This window comes from Chlorocebus sabaeus, chromosome 8, assembly GCF_047675955.1.
Source record: "Chlorocebus sabaeus isolate Y175 chromosome 8, mChlSab1.0.hap1, whole genome shotgun sequence".
Taxonomy (NCBI): domain Eukaryota; kingdom Metazoa; phylum Chordata; class Mammalia; order Primates; family Cercopithecidae; genus Chlorocebus; species Chlorocebus sabaeus.
In genome coordinates, this window is record NC_132911.1 from 4,075,519 (window position 1) to 4,103,205 (window position 27,687).

Sequence of the window (27,687 nt, forward strand, 5' to 3'; positions counted from 1 at the left end):
AACCTTCGAAATTATCCAGAAGAAACAATAACCATTATTGACTTCCAGAGACAGATTAGAAAAAGCGTTATGATAAATAAAGAGAGTGATAATTGAATTAGGGATGCTACATTTTGCACTCTGTGTGCCTACGATATCATCATTCGGCCAATTTAATTTGCCTTGAAAAGAGTTGCATGGTTCAGTTGATTTTTCAAATAAGTTTCCCACTCTCAAAGTTACTCTGCGAAAGCTTTATTTAAATCTGTATGCCACTTTCAATTACAGATACAGTTATGTCAACAGAATAAGGCATTTTATTCTGCTTAATTCTTTCCGAGACGGAAATGAAAAAAATGAACTTTTAGGAATGGACAGTGTTTTCACTTACCATAGCCGATGGGTAATGAGATCCTCCAGGTGCAGTCTAAGTTGTTGGGGTAAGAACCTGGGAAGCCGGGGCTCAGGATTACACCGCCCAAAGTGTTCAGCGTCCCTCCACAGGTGGCTGTTAAGTGGACAAGATGTCAGTCCTGCGGGTCCTCACTTCCTCCCTGGAATCTTTGCTCCAACCTGCTTCACTTAACTATGCTGAGAAACAGCAAATCTTCGGAGTTGAATTTCGCCCCTTATTACAGCACACGATACAGTGCTGTGTGCCTTAGTTATTTATGAGCTGTGCTCTCCCTCTTGACAGTGAACTGCTTTAGAATAAAGACCATTTTTCAAGATCCATCTTCTCCTCGTACTCAAAGGCTCCCAGTAAAGATTAGTCCATTTAATGTCTGCATTGCAGTCAGGCATCAAATAGACTTCAGTTTATTAGCTGCAATTCATTGAGAGGTAGTATTAGTCGCTATTTATTGATTGCTAACTATGTGGTACTTACTGTACCTAGATATACATTACATAGATTAACTCACATAACAACCTGAAAGGATGACCATTCCCCTCTTACACACAAAGAAACCAGGCCTGGAAGAGATTAAGAAATTTGCCTAAAGTGACATGCCTGGTAAACAGTACAACCAGAAGGTCATTCCAGCTGCATCTGCTTCCAGAACCCGTTTCAGCCAGGACACATGACTGTCAGATAGCTTTTCAATTTTGGAATGTAGCTAACTGCAACCACTTTCTCCCCAGGAAATCTTACGCTGTGAGAGAGGGTGAAATAAGTTCATGCATCTTGCCTTATCTTGGCGACTCACATGTTTTGCTACTGTATCTGAGGTTTGACTATAAAGAAACACAACTGATTTTATAACAAACGTGCCCAGTGATATAAGTTGAAGCATTTGAAATTCCAATCTTTGACCATTTGTAACCTATTAAAATAATTTCTTATATTCCAAAATTATGCAAATAATGCCTCTTCTTTTCAGGAAGCCCAAAGGAAATGGCTTTATTCTAACAATGCTCTCATTATGCAAAATATTTTTAACAAAACATTTTCTGGAAGCCCTCTTTTAGAGGCCCCCAGGACCGGTAGTGAAGCCTTTTTGTTTTTTAATCATCATCAAGGCTGAAACACTTTATTTGTAATTTAATATAAGAAATAGCTAAAACTCAAGTCTAGTGAATATGGTGATTGCTCAAGCCAGGGCACCATACTCTGGATTTCAAACATTGTATAAGTTGAAAAATGTGAGTTACAAACATTTAAAAGTGTATTTTTGTGGTGTGAGTCATAATTCTGGAAAAGTCTTGGACACCATCAACTGCGTTGCTATTTAAAGTATAACCTCTCAAGGCGATTTCTTTGTGGGAGAGACCAGGCATTTGCAAGGCCAGGCTCCCGTCTGCACTTTGTCCATGCAGCTGCTGACTGTGCTGAAGACACACCAGTGAATCTGAGTGGCATGCCTAAATATGTTTAGCAGTAACACCGTTTCCCTGAGGGCTCATGTGACCTGCAGTGACAGTAGATATGCATATTCAACTGTCAGAGGTGTTAAACCAGAACAACTCCACCTTGAATAGGAGCTGGATAAAATAAGGCTGAAACCTCCTGGGCTGCATTCCCAGATGGTTAAGGCTTTCTAAGTCACAGGATGAGATAGAAGGTCAGTGCAAAATACAGGTCATAAAGACCTTGCTGACAAAACAGGTTGCAGTAAAGAAGCCGGCTAAAACCCACCAAAGCCAAGGTGGCCATAAGAGTGACCTCTGGTCGTCCTCACTGCTACACTCCCACCAGTGCCAAGACAGTTTACAAATGCCACGGCAACGTCTGGAAGTTATCCTAAATGGTCTAAAAAGGGGAGGCATGAATAACCCACCCCTTGTTTAGCATATCATCAAGAAATAACCATGAAAATGGACAACCAGCGGCCCTCGAGGCTGCTCTGTCTATAGAGTAGCCATTCTTTTGTTCCTTTACTTCCTTAATAAACTTTACTCTATGGACTCGCCCGGAATTCTTTCTTGCGTGAGATCCAAGAACCCTCTTTTGGGGTCTGAATTGTGACCCCTTTTCTTTAACACAACTACAGGGAAAACATGAATGAAAAAGGCCGAATCAATGACCAAAAAAAGGAAAACAACAGAACCAGTAAACGTGGTATTACTAAAAAGTTCCTTTTGATTTTAGCATGATTTCTGCACACACATGCAAATGTAAATCATAAAATACAAACACCTATATATATCTTCAGCTGAGGACTGAGGCAGCCCTGCAGGAGGGGCTGGCCCAGGACCTGAACGTAGACGGCATCATCAACACAGATGCCTGTGTCCCACACAGACCAAATGTCTGTGTGATGCGAAACTGATCACAGGCCTGAACCCTGGGTTCATCTCCTGTCAAACATGCAACAATCACCTAATTACTTGAGAGCTTAGTTAAAGCCACAATAATCCTTTGTTTTTGCTGTTGTTCATCTAGAAAACTACAAGTCAATAGATAAGCATAAAAACAGAGCTCCCAAAAGATGCATATCCATCTTTTCTTCCTTTGTGACTTTATTTTAAGACAGAGTCTCACTCTGTCGCCCAGGTTGGAGTGCAGTGGCGCAATCTCAGCTCACTGCAACCTCCACCTCCCGGGTTCAAGTGATTCTCCTGCCTCAGCCTCCCGAGTAGCTGGAATTACAGGCACCCATGACTGCGAGTACACCTGGCTAATTTTTGTATTTTTAGTAGAGACGGGGTTTCACCATGTTGAACAGGCTGGTCTCAAACTCCCAACCTCAGGAGATCTGCCTGCCTCAGCCTCTCAAAGTGTGGGGATTATGGGCCTAAGCCACCATGCCCGGCCCTTTGTGACATTTTAAGGCAACTGGGCTTGCCATGTCTTAGAATGGTTCAGTGTTCATCTCTGTGTGGTCATCACGTTGTGGACTGACTTCCTGCCTCTTACCTGGGAAGCTCCCTCCCTGCCAGACCCTTTCTTATAGGTAAATAGTGTATTTAGAGTTATTGGTAAATATGGTTTTTGTAAAGGGAAAGGAATTTATTTTTATAAAATGGCTAGAGACCTTATATTTTACTGGATTTATACATCTTATTTTGTATGGATTCCTGATTTGGAGGGGAAGAAAGAAGATATAGAATTGTTACTGAAGGACATAGACACACGGTGCTGAAGAGCTCTGTGGTGCAGTGAGACAGGGAGGTCCCGGGCCACCTGTTGTGACGAGAACCTCACCCAGCTGTAGGGCCCTAGAAAACCGCGAGACCATTCTGGGGCTTGTTACAAATATTCAACATAGTCAACATTGGTTAAGCTCTGAGAACACTGCTTGGTATATTCACCTCTAGAGAAGTGGTTTTATACACAGTGTCTTCATTAGTACTAGTATTTTTCAAAATCAGGTCATGGGATTTCCAGGAGCTCATAAGTAAAATATTATCTCTCTTGAACTTCTCCTAAAATTCCCCGGTTTGGAGTAATCTAAAGCTAACAGCTACAAAAAACCTTTCAATCTCTATAATCGGTCTTTGAGCTTCATCATGGGTCATGTGTGAGTTTTTTAAACAATGAAAAAACTTGTATACCCTGTAAAGAATTATGAAAGTTGACATAACTTCAACATGTGCTAATATTTACAATGTTAAATAAAAGAGAAAAGCCTATTATATTTTGTAAATATACGTTAATTATTTGAAAAAAAAATCCCATTGTGTAATACAAAGTGACAGCAAAGGCATATTGTATGATTCAATGCCTGCTTAGAATTGATTTCATTGTGAAGTTTAAAAAATTTCAATTCCTGACATTAAGGGAAGGCTCTTCATTTAAAAGTAAATAGGCAGATTGATGTTCTGTATGAATCAAAGGCAGTTTTAATTTTTTCCTTTTTAAAATTTTTTTATTTTTTCCTTCCAAATCAAGGCTGGGATTGTAAACGCCTCTACAAGTAGCTCTTTGTTTTTAGCTGACATGTTAATCTAGACATTTATTTTTACCAAGAAATAGCTTTTAAAAGTAAGACACTGGCCACTAAGGTATATTTTTCACTTGTAAGCAAATATGATATAGGGAAGATAACATAAACAGGCATTCTCTCCTGGATGAGACTATCATAAAGGCTGAAGTTTTGTTTGTTTTACAGGTTTCGTGCAGTTTTATTTTCCTCTACACAATTTCATCTGCATCCCATGCAAGGCAGTTAAATTGTGTATTACTAAAAACCATTGAATACCTACATTTATTTGAGATGTGGGGAAATTAGGCTGTCAGAAGAATGTGTAGCAGACAGTAATTACCTGGCTTTCCCTGTGGGTGTCCACGCCACACTATGTCGAAATGAATTCTAAACAGAATGTGAATAGCTCACAGGACAACTTGAAGGCTATTTTGTGGCCTTTAAAATGGCTAATGTTCATCCGTATAGAGCTGACCACTTTCTCCTGACACACCATTTGGCAGTAGGGCATGCTTGAGGCTGACTGTCTGGAGATAAATGGGTTCTGAGCACACCCCCAGCAATACTTGAGCGTTGGAAGACTGTGAGGAACAATAAAGACAGCACCCCCAGAAGTGTGACTATTACAATGATCCCTGCTCTCTGATATTCATTCCCTAGCCATTCTTTAATTGAAGTTCTTGAGTGTCTACCACGTGCTGAAGGTACAGAGGTGAGTGGCGCATGTCTCTGTCACCAAAGCCTTTGGGGATTGTAGAAGGGCAAATTAAAGAGCGATATCATTAGAGCTCCGCAGGAAGTAAAGTCAGGCACATGGTGGTGGCAGCCCAGGGTAGGGATGACTCACTGCACCTGCAGCTGGGAGCCCAGACAGCACTGAGGAGAGGACACTCTCTCCAGTGCAAAACTTGAGAGGGTGACTAAATCCTCCAATAAATATTTTAATGTAATATTTGGAAAAAATCAAAAGAAAGGCAGAAAATGTATGATGAACAAAACATGACAAATTTAAATAAAGACAAGATCAGTACTGCCAATGTTTCCTTTTGTCTCTTTCCTGCGATAAAGCTGGAGTATGGCTAAATACGGGAGCTGTAGGTTAGGATCCCGTGGAGATGATAATTTAGGAGGGGACTGTGCCATCTTAAAGGTGGGGCATTGGTGCTAAGAATCGCAGGGGAGGACACACTCAGGTGGAAGGGGTGACAGAAGTGAGAAGTCACTTGGATTTAGGGAGTGAGGGAGAAATTTAAGGTAACACCCAGATTTGTTGTTTAGGAAAAAAAAAAAAGAAAAAGAAAAGAAAAAAAGCAGGATACTCCTAATAGCATTCTCAGAGGAAGTAGATCCAGGAGAACAACAATAGGTTTGGAGAAGCCAATCAGTATGTGGGTTGGGGGTACGGAGTGTTAAGTAACTAATGATGATCCTGCTGAGACAGTACCTGCAAAGCTGGATGGTCACCTGAGCTACAGGTGAAGATTTCTGAGTTGGGCTACAACAATAGGTGATGGGTGAAGCTGGGGGCCTGAATGATGGGGGGCAAAGTCACCGTGACATCACCAACCTTTGTATTGAGGGACTTGTGATCACCACCTACGATGCCCCTGGAATCATTAAGCTCCCATCACATCATCTATGCTAACCGTTTAGCGAGTCTCAAGGCATTAAATATGGGTCTGGAAAGCTTTTTCCTAAAGAAGTCAGCTGATTGTACCTCCATGAACTCATCCACAAGATAGTCGCTGGGCTGTTTCCAACATGAAATCCTCCATCACTCCATGGGTAATCTGTCGTTCTGAATTTTGTTTCTGGGAACTTGTTTATCTGAGGCTAAAGGTCTATACAGAAAACTACTCAGATTTTCAGACCAGCTGCATTCCCTCTTTGCCACAGATTAACAAACTGGCCTTCTGACCCGAATGTTATTTTGGTGTAGGGCCTTGAGCAGGCAGTCCTGTCTCTGGTCTGTGCGGGCTGACTCAGACACACTGAGAAGACAGAGTTGCCACATTCAGTCGGGAAGGTGCAGGTTACACTCGTCATTCTGCTCTACTGAATTATGTGCTATTATTATATAACACATGTTTTCAAATTAAGAAATTTAGAAGTGCATCCTTTGACGCCCAAGAGTAGAGCAGGCATGTTCTTCCTAGTGTGTGCACAGCAGCAGAGTTACAGAAGGTGCATCCTTACCAATGCAGAGGGGAGACGGATAGTTCCAACGGCGAACAGTCCCTGGCATACAGGAAATGTGGGAACGGCCCTGTTTAAAAGAAAACAACAGAAAATCCATATCACTAAAAACAGAGTAATGAAGGATTAAGTGTTTGAGAATATCTGCACTTTTTCCTTTCTTAATTATAAATATTTTAAAATGCAAAAATTGTGAAATCTGTTTTTACTAATGATTATTAGTGAGTCACATTTGCAACCAACATAGAAAAGTATCAATTTTCACTGTGTTTCTTTCTATTAAAAACAAAATCTTGCAATGTTCTTTTGACCAGACCATAATTTGACCCAGCTCCTTTCTTGATACTTAAAGAAGAGTATTGAATAGGGCAAAGTATGCTTTTTTTTTTTTAAAATTTTTTATTATACTTTAAGTTCTAGGGTACATGTGCACAACGTGCAGGTTTGTTACATATGTATACATGTGCCATGTTGGTGTGCTGCACCCATTAACTCATCATTTACATTAGGTATATCTCCTAATGCTATCCCTCCCCCCTTCCCCCACCCCACGACAGGCCCTGGTGTGTGATGTTCCCTTTCCTGTGTTCAAGTGTTCTCATTGCTCGATTCCCACCTATAAGTGAGAACATGTGGTATTTGGTTTTCTGCTCTTGTGATAGTTTGCTGAGAATGATGGAATAACAGACAAACAGAGAGCCAAATCATGAGTGAACTCTCATTCACAATTGCTTCAAAGAGAATAAAATACCTAGGAATCCAACTTACAAGGGATGTGAAGGACCTCTTCAAGAACTACAAACCACTGCTTAATGAAATAAAAGAGGACACAAACAAATGGAAAAACATTCCATGCTCGTGGATAGGAAGAATCAATATTGTGAAAATGGCCATACGGCCCAAGATAATATATAGATTCAATGCCATCCCCATTAAGCTACCAATGACTTTCTTCACAGAATTGGAAAAAACTACTCTAAAGTTCATATGGAACCAAAAAAGAACCTGCATTGTCAAGACAATCCTAAGCCAAAAGAACAAACTATACTACAAGGCTACAGTAACCTGACTTCAAACTATACTACAAGGCTACAGTAACCAAAACAGCATGGTACTGGTACCAAAACAGAGATATAGACCAATGGAACACAACAGAGCCCTCAGAAATAATACCACACATCTACAACCATCTGATCTTTGACAAACCTGACAAAAACAAGAAATGGAGAAAGGATTCCCTATTTAATAAATGGTGCTGGGAAAACTGGCTAGCTATAAATGGAAAGTTGAAACTGGATCCCTTCCTTACACCTTATACAAAAATTAACTCAAGATGGATTAGAGACTTAAATGTTAGACCTAAAACCATAAAAACCCTAGAAGAAAACCTAGGCAATACCATTCAGGACATAGGCATGGGCAAGGACTTCATGTCTAAAACACCGAAAGCAATGGCTACAAAAGCCAAAATTGACAAATGGGATCTAATTAAAGAGCTTCTGTACAGCAAAAGAAACTACCATCAGAGTGAACAGGCAACCTACAGAATGGGAGAAAATTTTTGCAATCTACTCATCTGACAAAGGGCTAATGTCCAGAATCTACAAAGAACTCAAACAAATTTACAAGAAAAATAAGTGTGTTTTTCTTTCTTTTTTTTTCCATTTGCCAGAATTTATAGCTTTTGGTCTAAGAGGCTGAAAATAATTAGAAAGTACTAGGTGGTGATAAGAAGGCCAAAATATCAAAAATACAAAGTCTGCTTATGAAAAGGTAGCTTTGGTGGGTGTCTATGGTTACAAGTCACATGACTACCAGGGTTCAGCAAAGCACTGGGTTGGTTCTTCCTGTATCACAGAAAAAGGAGACTTCATGTTCATTTTCTCACTAGACATCCTCACACGTCACATCAACCTGCCTGCAATGAAATTAACCCTCATTACTCTGGGTCTCTTTACCCTGTAAATATATGAATTTTCCATGTTCTACTTTCAAAAATCTGTTCTAATCTTTCTCGTGGAAAAAAAAATCAAAGAGTAGAGGGTTAAATTCAAAGATGTTTTGTGCTAACATCTCTTTCACAATAAAAGAGAAGTGATCCATGAGACCTCTGTGTGTGGTCTATTTTTATTCTTTTTCCTGATTGTGACTCGGTGGCCTTATCAGCCAGGTTTGCTTATCTCATAAATTTCCATTTGCCACCTACAATTGGCATAGAGGCAATTGAAAAACAATATTTAATTTATGTTAAATAATTCCAGCCACACTGGGAAGGCATCAAACAAGCATTTGCACTAATGCAGTTATCAATGGCAAACCGATTCCCCAAGCTCTCAAACATTTCATACTGAATCCATCTGCCACAAAACTAACTTTATCATACCTCTTGGTATTTTTAAAAGTAGTTACAGTAAAGAAGACTATATTTAATTTTAAAGAAGATACTCCAGGCAATTTTGTGCTGCTGGCATTTATACTCTGTGTATCCCCATTCTCTGATTCATTAAATTATCCTTATAAATTTCCTTCTGAAATAGGGATAAACCTAAAGTTCAAAAGTCTCAACAAATTTTCATCAGAGACTACCAATAAAATTGTCATTTATTACCAATCTAGGTAATATTCTGCTATTGATTTTGGTATAAACATTTCAGATGAGTGATTCTAGCTACAAGTTTTCTAATAAATCAAAACAAGAGAGAACCCTGTGCATTTATGTACTAGTTTTTATCCCAATGGGAATTTTCTTTTTTATGCTTTAAAAGACTATGAAAACAAGTTGAGAGAAGATGGAAGTCATACATCATTCGATATTCAGCATTTACTTTCAGCATGTGATGTCACGGCAGGCCCCTGAATCTCGCGAGGCATATATATTTATAGACACTCACGTGTGAACTATGCCAGGAACAATGCTTTTCATGACTAATATGTAATTGAAGCATCTGTTGTTCCAAATATATTAATGTGTTAGTAAAATTGTCAGTTGTTAGCAATTAAAAAAAAGAAAATCCGGAATCCTTTTTTGCTCATGTGAATGGCAAACAGCAGCTTGCAAACTCAAAGCTTGGCATTGTTTGTAACAAAGCAAAGAAATACAGCTTAGTTTGCACTTGAAAAACAGAGCTAATAAACGGTCTGTTGGACTGTGCAGAAGTGCATCCACAGGCCTGTGTCCCTAAACAGCATATTCAATAATCCATTATAAGAAATTTCTCTAGTAAAGAATTATTTCTAGTTTCTTCTCTAGAAAGAAATTTATTTACCTGATTTCAGGCCATTATAAAGCAAGCCCCAAAAAAGGCACAAAAACAGCATGTCAGTATAGACTGAGGTGTCCCTCTAAATGAGACCCTTGCGATATGAAAGATCATTCTTTTTTTTTTCTTTTTTTTAGAGATGGGGTCTTGCTCTGTCACGCAGGCTGGAGTGCAGTGGTGCAATCTCAGCTCACTGCAACCCCCACCTCTTGTTTCAAGCGATCCTCCCACCTCAGCCTCCCAAGTAACTGTGACTACAGGAATGTGCCACCATGCCCAGCTCATTTTTGTATTTGTTGTAGAGGTGGTGTCTTGCTATCTTGCCCAGGCTGGTCTCAAACTCCTGGATTCAAGTGATCCTCGGACTTTGGAATCCCAAAGTGCTGGGATGACAGGTGTGAGCCACTGCACCTGGCCTAGGATAATTCTTTCTACCATATCATGTGGATCAGAAATGTTGTGTCTTAAAGATTCAACCTGAATAGCCTGAGTGTGTTTGGTTACAAACTCATTGACGTAGCTCAGCTTTCAGGAGTGTCTACTCACTATAGTTTCTGCTACAGAGACTCTTGTTCTGACGTCCATCTTTTTGCAGAGTTACAACAATTATTGTGGCACCCACCAAGGCGGTGTTATAACGTAAGTTGTAGGTTTGTTCTTAGGAAGGTGGCTGTATACATTGATATTGGTTTCTAATAACAGCAACAATAGTTTTCCTTTACTAAAGTGTGCCAGTTATTTCACAGATATTTTCTCTAAGCTGAAAGCATACATCACGTGGTACCCATGTCCCACGGTTGATCAAGAGTAGTGAGATTTTGTATATAAAGCACTTGGTAATGCATCCCTTTAGCATTCAGTATTCGCCAGCTGCTGTTCTGGCTCTTAACTTGATTCAGTGCTACACAGTATTTACCCCAATGTATGTGCAGAAATTGAATTCCACGCAATGGTGTTATTTCACTGCTGTAGGATTACAAGTCTGCATATAAGAACATGGCTAAACAATTTTCCTTTAAAACCTATCAGTTTCAGTGTCATTATAAACAGACAGCTAAAATATTCGATTACCTGAATTAACTGAAGAGCTGGAATGTCAATCGACACATATGTCTCCGGACTTTAGAATACACATGTTTTGGTTATCAATTTTTATTGCTGGCAGGGAGAATTACATAATAATTATGCCAAGCGATAGAAACTATTCTGAGAGTAGGCTTACTCATTACTCATGGTTAAACTAGAAAATATTAATAATAAATAATAAGAGAAAAATGATTAATCTTGCCATATATTAGATTATAAATCATTCATCAAAACTTTTATATAAAAAACTGTTGGCTGGGTATGGTGGCTCACACCTGTAATCCCAGCACTTTGGGAGGCCGAGGCAGGTGGATCACCTGAGGTCAGGAGTTCGAGACCAGCTTGGCCAACATGGTGAAATCTCCATCTCTACTAAAAATACAAAAATTAGACGATAGTAAAAGTTCATTTAAAAACTTCTACTTGATAGTTTTTAAAACTTATTTAATCAAATAAGTTTATCAATCTAATTTATCAAATCTAATTTATCAAAATAAAATATTTTGATGCCTTATCTACCTAGCCCAAAGTGGGCATTAATGATGACTTATACTGAATGATGAGAACAGTGTGCTGAGGAGGACACACACATTCAGAAGCAGATTCAGTTGCTGGTTGCCAGGAGAGGACTTTCAAAGAGACGGTGTTGACACTTTGCCCCTAGAATGCTCTGTGCATAGTTATTGGGAACACATACATTGTGAAATAAAATAATTGTGAAAAATCGAATGCGTAGCTTTGAAAGAGTCCTTTATCACTTAAAAGCTGGTTCCAAACGGTGATGAAGATGACCAACATGCATGATTTAATATGAATAGTATGATTCACAAGCTAAGTGAGGAAAACCAAATCCACTTTCTGGGTACAAAGTGAGGGCTTTGGCTTTAAGAGAGCTGCACAAAGATGACCGTGTGTGTTAATCCTGAGCACTGAGAAGGAGGATACCTGCAGGGTGTACCCGGGCTCGCACTGGAAGGAGAGCACGTCGTTCACCATGTACCGATCTCCGATTTTGATGCTGTTGCTGGGGAGGGCTGGTTCTTGGCATGCAGCGAGACCGACAGCTAGAAATGCAAAGAAAAATGCTAGAAGTTATATGATGTAAACAACATTCTTACCATTTGAATAACCAAAGTTTCTTTCTATTGCTCTCCTGTAGAAATGAACAAAGACTTTAATTCTTTCTCTTGTTATTCTAGCAAGAAGACTTTGAGTACCTTTAAATCAGAGCTATGAGTTAATTCTTAAAAATTAAATTATCTCATTTTTATTACACAGTGAATCAAGGCTTTGATGTAAGTAACAAAATTTGTTACTTCCACATTGAATATAAAAGATCCTAACTTCGATATATACATATTGTAGAAAGTCTCTTCAAAAGTTGTGTTTTTATGGTGTGTAAAACTCCAGGATATCGTCCTCTTACTTTTGTTTTTCAAGCATACTTAGCAGTCTTTATATATATAAAGAAAAACACTTATATGTGAATCTGGGAATTCTGTTCTTCTACCAAAAAAAAAAAGGAAAAAAAATATTTTATATTCAATCTCTCTCTCTTTCTCTTAAAGATAACAAAAAGGATCTCATGAACAGTCTGTTCTTCATTAAACAGAAACAGTATTTACAGAACCTAAAGCTGTAATCCTGCACTTTCCTAGATGAATTGCATTCAATTAAGACACTCACAGATTTTTTAAAGGCATCATATAGTATTGGAACTTAGCCTAAAGTATCAGATAAACTAACTCCAAAACACTAACACCTCTCTGTATAAATCCTTATCATAAGAATAAACAAGATATGCAGACATCGTATTTTGTAGAATCAAAAATTGATTTTGGTTTATCAAAAGGTACAAACTTTCCATTATGAAATGAGCAAGTTCTGAGGATCTAAAGTGTACAGCACTGGATGTTGATGGATATATTAATTCATTTAATTTAAAAATGCATTTGAAATGGTGCTAAGGACTTGTTGAATACGAATAATTTATTCCATTATTCTAACATATCATGAAGAAATAGTGGAGAAGGGCTTCTCTAGGTAGACTGGCTTCACATTCTTTATGTGGCCTTGGATTCATATTGGAGTTCTTGTACTTCACACCAACAGGAGTGAACTTATCAGATTACTTAATTGACTGGGACTCTCAGAAAGGAAGCTGGAGTGGAGGAGGTGAGTAGGACTTTAGTTAATCAGAAGCAAAAAAAAAACCCAAAAAACCAGCAGGAGAACAGGTCCACGCAGGGGCAGCCACATGCTAGTGGTCCCCAGGCACAGTGAGGACGCAGCTGCCTGCACTGCCCATGGGGCTGGTCGCCACGCAGGGCTCTGCCCTGAGGCCAGTCAGTTTTCTCTGCTCCATGCCTGCTCTGTGTCTCGTCAGACTTCACTTTCAGGAAAAAAAAAAAAAAAAAAAAAAAAAAAAAAAAAGTAGCACAAGTGCAAAGATGAAGTGATTAAGAACTTCAAAACCAGCGACCACCAAGCACGAGACCCAGTGTGACTCACGCAGTGTTCACTCAGGAAGCAGCTCTGGGTCATAGCTACAGAGTCAGCACCAAGGCCAAGGGAAACCCTGGGTCATCCCTGCATGGCTGTCACCGTGCCAGACACATTACACTAACTCTGATCCCCACCAGACCCTCACAGACAGGCTCCTTGTGTCTAATATTGAACAAAAGGCAAAGTGGAGTCCTCCTGGCTGCAGAGTTGCACAGGCTGGTGTGTCCGTGTATATGAACCTGACATCTCATGCGTGGTGAGCTAACAGTGCATTTCCTCTACTGCCTTGATGTTGGAGCCTATAAGAGATACGTCCATCAGTGGCGACCCCAGACCTGCTGAGTTGGAGGCAACACCATCCCAAATCCTTCACCAGCTTGCTGAGTGTTTCTCCAAATCTGAGAGCGTGAAATGGAGATAGAGAAGTGTGTTCATTTTACAGTACTGGGATTGTTCATTTGAGAATCCCATGCTATGGAATTCAGGTCAGAAGGGAAAGCACAGGTACATAAACTAGCTGAGAAATGTCAAGCCACAGAACCCATTGATTCTGTATGGAATGAGTAGGTATGAGGAGTGCCATGAACTTTTACTAAGTTGAAATAGATTCTTCCTTAAATGGCTGTATTTTTAAAAGTATAAAATACCATAAGCATTAAGCAGTAATGTATTTTATTCCTACCACAGATTTTTAAGCCATTGGGGCTTTACATAGAAGATAAAACTGCTAAATATGAAAAAATATATAAAATCACTTAGGCCTTTAACTTGTTTTACTAATGTAAGTCTAAAATCTTTTGTTTTAACTTTAGAATACAGATTACTACATTTGAATCCCATCCTTTCTTTGCTACCACATATTAGCAAGGTCATCTACCATTCATCTCTGAGTTTTTTATTTCCCCCTGAAAAAATGTGTACTTAAAATACTAACTATATTTCTAACTACAGTAGAGAATACTAAAAATCTACTTTAGGGTGATACTAAGTCATCATCATTCTGAGATACTTCAAGGACACACCAGGTGTGACACAGAAGGAAGAATATCGATTATGGAAACAGGTTCCAAATATAAAGAAAAAGTATTTTGAAATGAAAAGTGAAACATTACAATTCATATTAAAGTCCAGTTACTAAACTTGCATGTTTTACCTATATGGTGTATTTTTATTTATTATATGTTGATTTATATGCAGTTATTATGTATTGATTTATTGTTATTTTTTCCTTTCTTGAATTCTATTCAATTGATCCTCTGGAAAAAAAATTTGCATTTATATCTGGCCATTCAGGAATTATATTTATAATTATAAATAAATGAATAAAATAAAAACACAAAAAATACCATTTTGACCAGTGTTTAATATGGCCAGACTCAGGAAGCAGTTCTACGCAGAGCACAATATTTGAAATGTAAAAAAAAAATCTTTTCTTCTCCCTTCACCAGTGTCACTACACATCCAGTATACGTTAGAAGCTAAGAGTGCAAAGAGATAAATACCTGGTATGCGTAAGAATATTTTTTCGCAATAGTATTTAAAGCTGCTATTATATCCATCCAGAAATGGAGTGACAAAGTGCGTAAGTGATTGATATGATCAGAGCCCAAGTACTTTCCATACGCTGCATTTTGCTCATAAAGATGCACTAATTCGCCTGCAACTAGGAGTAATTCAAGTCACCATGAGAACAGTGTTTTTAAATTTTTTTATTGCTCTGCCGCCCAGGCTGGTGTGCAGTGGCGTGATCTCAGCTCACTGCAAGCTCCGCCTCCTGGGTTCATGCCATTCTCCTGCCTCAGCCTCCCAAGTAGCTGGGGCTACAGACGCCCGCCACCATGCCCGGCTAATTTTTTTTTTTTGTATTTTTAGTACAGACTGGGTTTCACCATGTTAGCCAGGATGGTCTTGATCTCCTGACCTGGTGATCTGCCTGCCTCGGCCTCCCCAAAGTGCTGAGAGAACAGTATTTTTTTGTCATGGATCAGGGGAAAACACTGCAGACATTTTCATGTCGGTAAAGATATGTCAGATGCAGGGGCAGAAAACAGCTGGGTTTGACAGACAGGCAGAGGTGGGGATGTTAAAATAGGGCAAGAGTGGAGCACAGGAGAGCCCTGAGCTTTTTAGGAATGGGGTGAAAGCTTTTGAGAGAAATCAACCAACTACAGAATGAATCCGAAACAGAAAAACCAGAAAGAAGGTAGGGGAATGTAGACAGTAACATAGAAGACAAGGCTGTGAACCTTCTGACCTTTAGGGGACAGAAGGTCGTCTACTGACGAATTTTTGGTACAGAAAAAAATTAGACTATTTATATTTATTCCCTGTATTAATCAAAATGTGAAACAAAGATGATATGATAGAAAGTAGGCAGGGTGGTGCTTGGTAATAAATATGAACTGTATAGAAGGTAAGCTTGAGTCCATACATGTATACATAATTCTCTTTTTAGATTTTTAAAAAGAATTATGTAGTTTTTAAAAAAAGAATTTAAAAAAGAATTACGTATGATACTTCTTATCATATCATCTTTGTTAGGCCGGGCATGGTAGCTCATGCCTGTAATCCCGGCACTTTGGGAGGCCGAGGCAGGCAGATCACCTAAGGTCAGGTGTTCAAGACCAGACTGACCAACATGGCCCTGAAACCCCGTCTCTACTAAAAATGCAAAAAGTAGCTGGGCATGGTGGTGTGCGCCTGTAATCCCACCTACTTGGGAGGCTGAGGCAGGAGAATCACTTGAACCCGGGAAGCAGAGGTTGCAGTGAGCCAAGGTCGCACCACTGCACTCCAGCCTGGGCAACAGAGTGAGACTCCATCTCAAAAAAATAAAATAAAAAATACAAATAAAAAGAGAATGCTAATCAACAAATCTCCCTTTCCTGAAGCGTTTTAGAAGAAAGATGTTTACATTGATTGAAACTGATCTCTCACATTGTCAAGCCAGAGGTAGCAGTATCATATAAATAACGGGCAAACCTATAGAAACACACATTTATAAGCTATTTATTTAGACACAAAAGATAGGTATCTAGTATGACATACAAATAAAAAGAATTATTCTTAAGGCAGACTAGAAAGAAGTCATAAAACATAACTATGATAGGAAAATTCTAGATTAATTTTCCAGAAGCAGAGATATCTGGGAAAAAGTAAGCTGTCATATTGTTTAGCAAAATTTTCAAGAGAAATAATTTCTACTTCTTTCAAATCATAGCATGCATATGTTTTATACCATAAATGATAATATATCATATGGGAAAAGGCAATGTTTCTTTAAAAGGTGGTTCACAGAGCCGGGCACGGTGGCTCACGTCTGTAATCCCAGCATTTTGGGAGGCCAACGCGGGTGGATCACAAAGTCAAAAATTCCAGAGCAGCCTGGCCAACATGGTGAAATCCCATCTCTACTAAGATTACAAAAATTAGCTAGGCATAGTGGTGCGTGCATGTAATCCCAGCTACTCGGGAGGCTGAGGCAGGAGAATTGCTTGAACCCAGGAGGTGGAGGTTGGAGTGAGCCGAGATCGCACCACTGCACTCCAGCCTGGGTGGCAGAGCAAGACTCCACCTCGGGGGGCGGGGGAGCGGGGGCTGGGGAGGGAAGGGGAAGGTGGTTCACAAACTATTAGATTGGCTATCACTTTTAATGGCAAAAACTACAATTATTTTTGTGCCAACCTAATACATGACTGAATCCCCAGGTCCCCTGATTAAATGTGAAGACAACATAAAGGTAATTCTCGTGCAATCTAAACATTTAGAAATGCTTAAACAAAAAAGAACAAAGCATAGGCAGTGGGAAAGGAGGTAAGTCTTATGTACTGTAGTGTTTTATATAATATTATCCATGGATACATTTTGTGTTCAATTCCAATGTTAAAATTTGGACATTTACAAATATGCTTCTAAGTAAAGTTGCAATTAGATGTAGAATGTAGCAAAAGAAGTTTTTAAACCCCATGAATATAGCCTATGAAAGCAAAGAATATAAAACATAGCCATTAAGAAGATGAGTGTCCTAATTTGACCAAAAATAGTTTAATGGCTTCACCTACCACTGATCATAAAATGTGAGCATTAAGAATCAGAATATAACAATAAGCCTCATCAGGTCCCTGGAATTTATTGTAGACATTTTTCTAAATCCATCAGGCAAAATTCTGAGAAGAGTTTGCTTAAATCTTCCAAATGAAAATGATTTTAGAACACATGATAAACATGCAATTTTAATCAAATACTTAGAACAGGACAAATGGGACTTTTGTAGATATTACGAACTGAAATGACCTTGGGCAATTTTTCTCAATTTTGCATGACTGGTAGAGTGTAAAGTTTTCAAACATCACAATTAGGAAAAAAAAAAAAAGATATTTCAGACTAGAGAGTTCAAAACAAAAAAGTTGATAAACAGAGAATGAGGGAAGCAGATCCATGTAAAGAGATGAATAGAGGAGTAGCATGAAACAGGGTCAAGAAATCAAAATACAGGCACGTACAGATACCTGAGTATTCAACACCCAGGTAGACCATGAACACTATGTGGAATGTAAGTGGTTATTCTCTAATTTTGAAAAGAAAACAACTTATTGGCTGTAGTGTTTATTGTAATTAACTAAATAATTATTCTTTGGTACACAACACACAGATGAAAATTCCTCCTTTTCTAGATGCACATAGGTATGGTACACCCTAACACAGAGGTGCTGCTGATTATTTTTATTAACTCTGAATTGGAAAAATTGCATTCAAGTTGAGATAATGTGCTGGAACATGGGTGAAGAAAGAAACCAAGCCACCCAGGAAGACATCATGTGAGCCTGACAATGGGTGAAGTAAATGTCAAATGCCATGATTATAGACAACTATAAATGTGTGCCTCTGCACCCAGACTTCTCTGCCACAGTGTGTAAGGAGCCAGTAAGTCTTCATCACAAAAAAAAAAAAATCCATACAGAAAACGCCATTAATAACATAGTACCTTAAGAAAGAAAACAAACTACTGTTTAATTTATCATCTGGGAAGTTTAGATTGTTTGTAGAGGTAAAAAGATTTTGTCTCATCTGTAAGCTGTTGGCAGCTTTGACATCTACCATAAAAGCTATTTCTATTATTTCCACTTGTTACATCCTACAGTCTCTTCAAAGCATAAAGGAGTGCGTATCTGGTGTCAAGGGAAGTGACAAAATACCTTTGGGGCAAGTAAAATGTTCTCTCTCTCTCTCTCAGGGGTTCACAAATTATATTAGCATTTCACTGGTGCAGAGAAACTCTGCAGTGATGAACTCTCATCAAGTTTATTTAATACATGGTTTGCAAAATTTCTCTGGTCACAGGACTATTTTGGTCTGCGCACCACCCACCAACAACCTGGATCAGTATCCTCATTCATGGGCAGATGGTGAGTAACGTATTCAAGGTCATAAACCAGGAAATGACATAGCCTGTCTATTACACATGGATAGGAATCATGAGTCTCAGTGAATTACAGACTCCACCCCAAACAGTACAGCCAAGTTGACATGCTAGGAGAAACTACAGGGGAAAAGTTTCAGGACTTTGGATTTGGCAATGATTTTTTGATATGAGACCACAGTTATAGGCAACAAAAGCAAAAATCTACAAACGTGACTACGTCAAACATGAAAAAGAAAACAATGGAGTGAAAAGTCTACATTCTGCTGCTAAGTGAAATAAGCCAGTCACAAAAAAAGACAAATATTGTATGATTCCACTCATATAAACTATCTCTAGTAGTCGAAATCATAGAAAAAAAAGTGGAAATGTGATTGCCTAGGGCTAGGGGTAGCAGATAGACAGAATTAGTGTTTAATGAGTGCAGAGTTTTGCCAGATGTGAACATTGTAGAGACTGGCTACAAAACAAAGTGTGTATACTGAAAACTACTGAATTGTACACTTAACAATAGCTAACATGATGTCATGTTATTTATATTTTTATCACAGTGAAAAGGACTGGGGAGCCCACTGAGTCTAGAGCTAGAAATATAGCACAAGTTTGAACAAGTCACCTGTGAGATATGGCACGGTTTCTTTTCAAACAGCCTGCTCAGCTTCTTATTCTCTAATTCCAAGTAACCCCCACTTTCGTCTCCTTTTCTTCTTTCTGGTTTCGCTACATGCCCAGACATGTCACAGCCCCAGCTCACATGCCTTTCCTTATTTGAGAATGGACTGGCTCTCTAATCATCTGTGGATGACCCCTTCCTCGTCTCCCCTTTCTCCCATCACACGCCCACCTCATCTAAGAAAGTTTAAATCTTTAGCCAGTTGAGTCTAGCTTAAATTGTGCGGTCCAACCCCAGCCAACGGGGAAAGGACAGGTGCAGGAGTCGCATTAGGACTAAAAGCTTCTATTCTCCTTTGTTTGGGGTGCTCTCGTGGCAGCCAGCCTGCTAGAAACAGCCTTCTGCGCAAAAGTAAATGTGCTTTGCTGAGAAATCCTTTGTTTGAGTGCTCGTTTGTTGTTGTTGTTGTTGTTGTTGTTGTTGTTGTTTTTGAGACGAAGTCTCCCTCTGTTGCCCAGGCTGGAGTGAGTGGCACTATCTCAGCTCACCGCAAGCTCCGCCTGCTGGGTTCACGCCATTCTCCTGCCTCAGCCTCCCGAGTAGCTGGGACTACAGGCACTGCCCCCGCACCCGGATAATTTTTTTGTATTTTTAGTAGAGACAGGGTTTCACCGTGTTGGCCAGGATGGTCTCGATCTCCTGACGTGGTGATCTGCCCACCTTGGCCTCCCAAAGTACTGGGATTACAGGCGTGAGTCACTGCACCTGGTCCGAGCTTTATTTCTAACAGCACCTCTAATTTGTGTTTTACCCTCCCATAGCACAGACTATACTGCATTTTAAGTCTTTTGTTTACAGCTCTCTCACTCTTTAGCTTGAGCTCCTAAAGATTGGTGACTGTCTCCAAGATCTTGAATGGCCATGGTGAATTTAATTTTCAATGAATTCATGCATCATGCACAACTAAAGGAAATACAAAGCAGTTCATAAATATGTGAAGATTAAAAATTGTTCACACGTTAAAATAGTGAACTATGTAAGTTTTTCTTTAAAATGGACTATCGAAAACAAGATATGATCACAGAATCTATCCCTGATTTCTTTAAAACATTTTCCCACTGATTGGATGTTATTACCTAATAATTAAATGACATGAAAACAAACAAGTCAACACACTTGGGTGATGAACTAGTTGCCACACGAGTTAGACATGTCAGAATAAAGAGGGTACACAATGTTGAACCACTGAAGGATTTTTAGCAGGATATAATTAATGATCTGATCAAAGTGTCATTTTGGAATAAATCTGAGCTTGGTGTTGTGTTGAAAAAAGTCAAGGACAGAAAGATCACTTGAAATTTATGACTACAGTTCATGAGAATGACAAGATTTGGGGGAACAGATATTTTAAGATGAGAAATAAACAAGTGCCCTAACAAGGTAGTTTTTAAAAGGCTTAAATGCCAATTACAGATCTCTTATAAAGTATCGCATGACTTCCTGGTGAACTGTGATCGAAGCCCTCTGGGAAAGAAAGTTTTTACTTCATTTTTACTTATTCAACAGGACGTAAAGAATCGACAACCTGGCGAAGGAGAGTGGAGGGACTCCAAACATCCCAGCCTGATTTCCACTTCAAATACTGTTTCACTTTTTAACACTCAAAACTTTACTCACCAACCACCTCAATACCACTTACATGTCTAAAGTCCACTCCCCTGTGTCTACAGCCTTGATCAAAAAAGTATGACGGGACTGAAGTTTTCATAAATGATTAGTTGGTGGTTGGCTAAGTCACAGAGCCACTAGTCATTACTTATTCCATTTCTAGAGTCTTTATTCCCTGGTTACTTACCATGAAAAATTTGCAAGACCTGCAGTAGAATAGAGAATTCTTTCAAGTTTTAACATCCAAGAGATAAATTTGGTAGAATAACATCATGAATTCTAAAGCTAGTAAGAATATCCTGAAACCAAACGAATGATTTTAAAAAACAGAATAATCATAATTTTCAAGTGAGCACCACTTGTCAATGAGACAATATACTTCTGTATCTAGGTCTCTATTGAAATATCTTCTCTATAGTATCATCCTTTTAGATTGACCTATTATTTGCGAAGAGAGGATATATGTGTGCTCAGATAATGCCAGTTTAATACTTGCTAAATATTTTGCATCTAATGTTTCTATATTTGGGCTCAGAAACCCACTGTGACTCAACAGTTTTCCTTTCTGTAGTATGCTTCTGTTTCCAAAGGCTATACCTACCTAAATGATATTATATTTAATGAAAGTAAACTTACTCAAAAACTTAAGGATCTACAAAATCCTAAGAGTTGCCTTATGCAGTAAATCGAGTCCTTGCCTGTCTCAGAACTATGTAGAGTCAATGACTTCCAATTACTCTTAGAATAAATCCTGGGCTACAACGTACTGCGCACTGTGGCTCTTGCCCCCCTTTTTCCACCTCGTTTCTTTCCTTTTCTTCGTTTTCTTCCGTTTCTGATTGCTCACAGCCCTTCCTGGTTTGTTTGTTTTGTTTCACAAATGTGCTAGGTTCTTCTCCACCTGGGGTCTCTGTATTGATATTTTATTTCAATTACAGCGTTTTTTTTTCCTAAGTGTTTTTATGGCTGACTACCGCTCATTTTCTTTCCAGGGATACTTTTAATCTGAAGTTCTGCTGTCATCTGCACCTCAGAACCCTGCCAATTTGCTTCAAGGTGCTTATAACCTACAACCAGATTTAGGTATTTTCTTTCTAATTGTGCCCCCACCTCAAGAATGTAAATTTGACATTAGCAGAGACCACACTGATCTTGTTGCCTGGTTGTGACTCTACTTACAGAGTCAAGAGGGCAGAACGGGACATATGAGTGGAGTGTGCATAATCGGTGGTGCACGTAGGGAACCTACAGGACACTTAAGCGGGGCAGGGAAGGGGAATGGAGAAAGAATCACCCTCAGGGGAGTTGGGAGGAAGGCCCACATGCGCTCTGCGAAGGTCATTCCTAACAAGAAACAAACCAAACATCGTCTCCCATGAGGCACAAGGGCAGATGCACCCAATGGCAGTTGTCAATTTCCAATGAAACCCTTTCCCACATGGGTAACATTCTAAAACAGCAGTGGAGTGAGAAGCAGCAAAATTTGTTTCATGATTGATGATTTTCTTTTTTTTTTTTTTTTTTTTTTTTGAGACGGAGTCTTGCTCTGTAGCCCGGGCTGGAGTGCAGTGGCCGGATCTCAGCTCACTGCAAGCTCCGCCTCCCGGGTTCACACCATTCTCCTGCCTCAGCCTCCCGAGTAGCTGGGACTACAGGCGCCCACCACCTCGCCCGGCTAGTTTTTTGTATTTTTAGTAGAGACGGGGTTTCCCCGTGTTAGCCAGGATGGTCTCGATCTCCTGACCTCGTGATCCGCCCGTCTCGGCCTCCCTAAGTGCTGGGATTACAGGCTTGAGCCACCGCGCCCGGCCTCGATTGATGATTTTCTGAAGCAATAACCAGGAGTTCAGCTTGTAAGTGCATGACATTACTCATAGGACCTACCTCTTAAATAATCGAGGGAATCGTAAGTGGCTGTCCCGAGAAGTGATTGTAGGAAAAGCCCGCCCCTGCCCCTGCCTTGTCAAATACATTACAATGGAAACTCCAAAGACTTGTCAAGGACAACTTTATTTCAATCACTTTATTTAGGAAGGACGTCAACTGAAGCACCATGTGATTAGGTAATTGTAGGGAGGCCCCCTGAAACTATTGCCATGGAATAAAAGATGAAATGCTCCTGATTATTGTAAATACAAAATTGCATGCAGGATTGTGTAAAGACAATGCCAGGTTGGAGTGCCAGAATGAGCCAACAGTGCGTGATGTGCTTCCCCCTGCAGAGGGCCTATGAATGGATGTGCAGTCAGGGAGGTTTCACATCACCAAGATTCCTATCCCAGAAAAGCAGATGTTCATAGCTCTAGGAATGGAATACAACCCTTGTGGAGAGCCTATAAACGGACGCATGAGGGGTGCCTGTCCATATGGATAAGATAGGGCTATAAATGCCCTCTCTTGCCACGGCTCTTCTAGACCTCTTTAGGTTAAGGCATACTCCCTTCTGAGAATTTCTGGTGCAACTGGTTGTCTAGCTTCACGTCCTGTTTCTAAGGATTGTTTGTGACCAGCTTTTGCTGCAACTGTTACTGCTGATTAATATCTTGCTAATCATAGGTTATGGAAAGACTGTGTTTCTGTTTTAAGGCTCTGTTAGAAATTACTGATGCACACACTATATTGTAAATTCTTATCTCTGTATACTGTACTTCTGTGTACAGATGTTATGTTAAAGAATTACTTCATCCTCATGTGACCATCTCACCTCATAATCAAATGACCCTAAATCCCCCACTAACCTACCCCCGCCCTCACTAAACTTAATAATAAATGTTGGTATATCCAGTGCATGGGCGGCACTGCGGGATCAGAAGGTGGCACCACGGGATCACTCCTGGACCCAGCTTTCACTATCTCGTGTGTGTCTATTATTTCTCGACCTGCCGATCCACCTGGGAACAAAGAGACAGCCCCGTTGCATTGTGGGCTGCTGGCCAGATCCCGCAATAGGTAATTTATTTTGGACCTGTCCCTTACATTGAGTAACTGTTAAAAGGCCAAAATATCATCAGTAGAAGTAAAGTTTTAATCTGTTATTAGTTTTTTATGTTACAGTCAACACACAAATAAATATTGAATGCCTAAAATAATATTGTAGAAGTGACTTTACATTCCCAGAAGAGGCTCTGGAAATCTCTGTGATGTAAGACAGAAGCCAGAATTTACATTGTTTTAGATACTTCCATGGTCCTTGGTGCACTGAGAACAGTAGGGATGAGAGAGACATGAATAATCATTGATTGATGTTAATATAAGCAATTTTAATAGGACACAAGAATGCATTCTTTGTGGCCAAACTGTGAAGCTGAAGGTGGGTCTTAGGAAGATTGTTTGAAATGCATATGTGGAAAAAGATCTTCTGGAGTGATTAATACAGAAATACATGCAGTAAGTGTCTTAACATGAGGCAATTAAGAAGATTACTTCATTACACTATTGGGTGAATGCTGGTTTATACGGTGCTTCCTCTGTTGGAGATAGTAAGCTCTCGTCTCTGAGTGCACAGAATGAAATCTCTGTAAACACACTTGCTATATTGGAGTTCTGCTTTCTCTGTATCTCACATTTCCTGTGATGTTACTCATGCCCACCAAAATTCAAATTGAGAACTCTCCTCAGTAGTGTTAATGTAATATTTAAGTGCCATGAAAGCATGTATTAATAATTTGAATGTGCTTATAAGGATTATTATAATTATAGGGAGCTAATCCAAGTTATCTACATTCAATTATGGCAACGTCCTGCTAAAAATGTTTAATATGTTTTATTTCAAAGGACATAGGCATTTTCCAGAATTTTAATCCTCATTTAGATACTTCCTTCTAAGTACCTGTGTTGAGACGAGGAAATGAAATGTAGCTCATACTTAATCACTAAAAACAAGAATTAAGGAAGTATTTTAATGGCACATTCATAAGAAGCATGACTTCACAGTAATATTCTATTGACCAATTTAATCATCAGCATAGTCACCTGCAGAAATTAATTCAGTTAATTATATTATGTTCCCAACATTATATCAAAAATTGAGACAGAGTCTGGGCACAGTGGCTCAAGCCTGTAATCCCAGCACTTTGGGAGGCTGAGGTAGGAAGATGGCTTAAACTCAGGAACTTGTGACTAGCCTGGGCAACATGGTAAAACCCTGTCTCTATTAAGAATACAAAAAATGAGCTGAGTGTGGTGGCATTCACTTTCCGTCCCAGCTATTCCAGAGGCTGAGGTGAGAGGATTGCTTGAGCCCAAGAGGTTGAGGCAGCAGTGAGCTGAGATCATGCCACTGCACTCCAGCCTGGGCCACAGAGTGAGATTCTGTCTCAAAAAACAAACAATAAAAATGGAGACATAAAGATCACTTCTACATTTTCTAGAAAAATTTTTAAAAGACTATATTCTCATAAACAACAAGTACCTTTTAGAATACAGAACTAAGAAAGAGGTTATCTCTCTTAATTACTGTGTTTTCTTTTCAAAAAGAAAATTATATAAGTAAATACTATTTCCTTTTATGATTTTATTGTCAGAACATTTAAAGCTAAATGTAAAGCCTAATAATAGTTATTTTAAAAATCTAGGTGTCTAATATATTTACATCTTTTTCTTTGGTTTGGCTGCCTTTAAAAATTTTTCCATTAAATATTTTTTTTTATTGTACACACTTTTTTATGTTGCATCAAATACTTAAAGAGAAGGCACCTTACTACTTTAAAAAATCTAGATATACTTATTTTTTACATGTTTATGTATTTTTGAGTGAAATTTTATTCACTCATGACATATTTTTTCACTATATATCTAACTACCAATTATATAAAAACATACAAGAATGACTTAATCATATATAATAAGTTTTGAACTTGGTGCCTTTGAAATAGTAGTACTATATCACAAAATTATCTACATACATTAATAATTGCAAACTATAAAAGTCTGAATCAAATCAGGTATAATAGCAAAATATTTATGTTTAGATTATAATGATAAAAATCATTTGACTAAAGAAAAGTAATACTTTGAACTTTCACCTATCCTAAAAATGTAGAAACAATGTCTCAGTTTTACTCCTACCTGGTAAAGAAATAGCATCAATTCAAATAATTAAAGAGTTGTTATATTTGTTTTCTTTCAATTATCTCTTTTTTCCTCACAACCACAAATCACTGATTCAAACTCCTACCTTATTCAGAATATATTGTAAATATGATACTGCAAGTTTTCTATCAGGATTTTCTACTTCTACTTCTTTCTTTCCTTTCTTTCATCCCTCCCTCCCTCCCTCCATCTCTCCCTCCTTCCTTCCCTCCCTCCTTTCTTTCCTTCTTTTCTTCCTTTTCTCCCTTCCTGCCTGCCTTCCTTGCCTGCCTGCCTTCCTTTTTTTCCTTCCTTCCTTCCTTCCTTCCTTTCCTTTTTCTCTCCCTCCCTCCCCCCTCCCTTCCTTCCTTTCCATTTTTTCTCCCTTCCTTCCTTCCTTCCTTCCTTCCTTCCTTCCTTCCTTCCTTCCTTCCTTCCTTCCTTCCTTCCTTCCTTCCTTCCTTCCTTCCTTCCTTCCTTTTCTTTTCTTTTTTCTGTTCTTTTCTTTTCTTTTCTTTTCTTTTTTTCCTCCCTCCCTCCCTTCCTTCCTGAGGTTGCCTTTGCCATGGCTTTCATGTTTAAGGCCCTGTTCCCTCTGCATAGGGTTCTGCATCTAAGAGCAGAGCTTTAGACGTGGGAGTATGGCTTCCACATTGGACCATGTCTACTGCTGGGCTACTATTTAAGAAACAGCAACTTAAATTTGCTTTGCAGGATATCTTAGTATTATATCTTATGGATTCTAAACATATTTTGTTAACTTCACTGGGTTTCCTAGTAATGCATGTGAATTAGGAGAAAAAGTAACCTTTTAAGAAAGGCAGTGAAATAAAAAGCCTACATAGATAGAATTACTTTGGAGCTATTTTGATGCAGTGGCATACATTAACGCTAAAGAAGCTAGGATAACTGCAGCAGTCTTTTGCTTGAGTTCAAACACACCGATTAGGTTTATAATATTAATTTTGGATAGATGTCATTAGATGAGGTATTTAATGTTTCACTGTCTTGTTAGAAGTAAGCTAAATTAGAAATAACTTGGAAAGACAGAAATACCTATAAGCTGAATCATAATCATAGTCAAATTTAGTAAAAAGGCCTAAAAGTGAAAAATGTGATTAAACAAGCATTATTATATATTAAAATCAAAATAGTTTCTATTGTAAGCAATCTCTAAATGGAAAGCAATTCTTAATTAGAGGGAACCATTCTGCTAATAATTAATCTTTAATGAGAATACACATTAAATTTAATTCTGTAATTTATCTGTGAACATCTCTGAATGTTTTCACAGTTATGATGAAATCCATCACTATGTTAAAGTTATGTGGGAGACAGATAGATAGATTTCATTTTAAAATGAGCATTCAAGAAAAGCTTCTTCACAGTTAACCTAAAAAATATTTTAGTATTCGTATAACTATCCTTGAACTAGGGCAATTTTCAAACCCCTAAGACCCTTACAATTTCTAGAGTAATTTTAAAACCTACTAGAGAAATTTTCAAATCCTTAAATTGTAAAAC

General features: G+C 38.8%; 1 protein-coding gene across 2 annotated transcripts in view; it reads right to left on the reverse strand.

Annotated features, from left to right (window-relative positions):
• The window catches only part of CSMD1 (CUB and Sushi multiple domains 1), a 1,948,922-nt gene that overhangs the window by 204,737 nt on the left and 1,716,498 nt on the right, over nt 1–27,687 (reverse strand). For both annotated transcript variants that reach the window (XM_073017922.1, XM_007961594.3), the window contains exons 38-40: nt 11,834–11,952; nt 6,543–6,612; nt 371–487 (exon numbers count right to left, since the gene is read on the reverse strand). In XM_073017922.1, the coding sequence (XP_072874023.1) occupies nt 371–487; nt 6,543–6,612; nt 11,834–11,952 (306 nt within the window). The remainder of the gene's footprint in view (nt 1–370; nt 488–6,542; nt 6,613–11,833; nt 11,953–27,687) is intronic.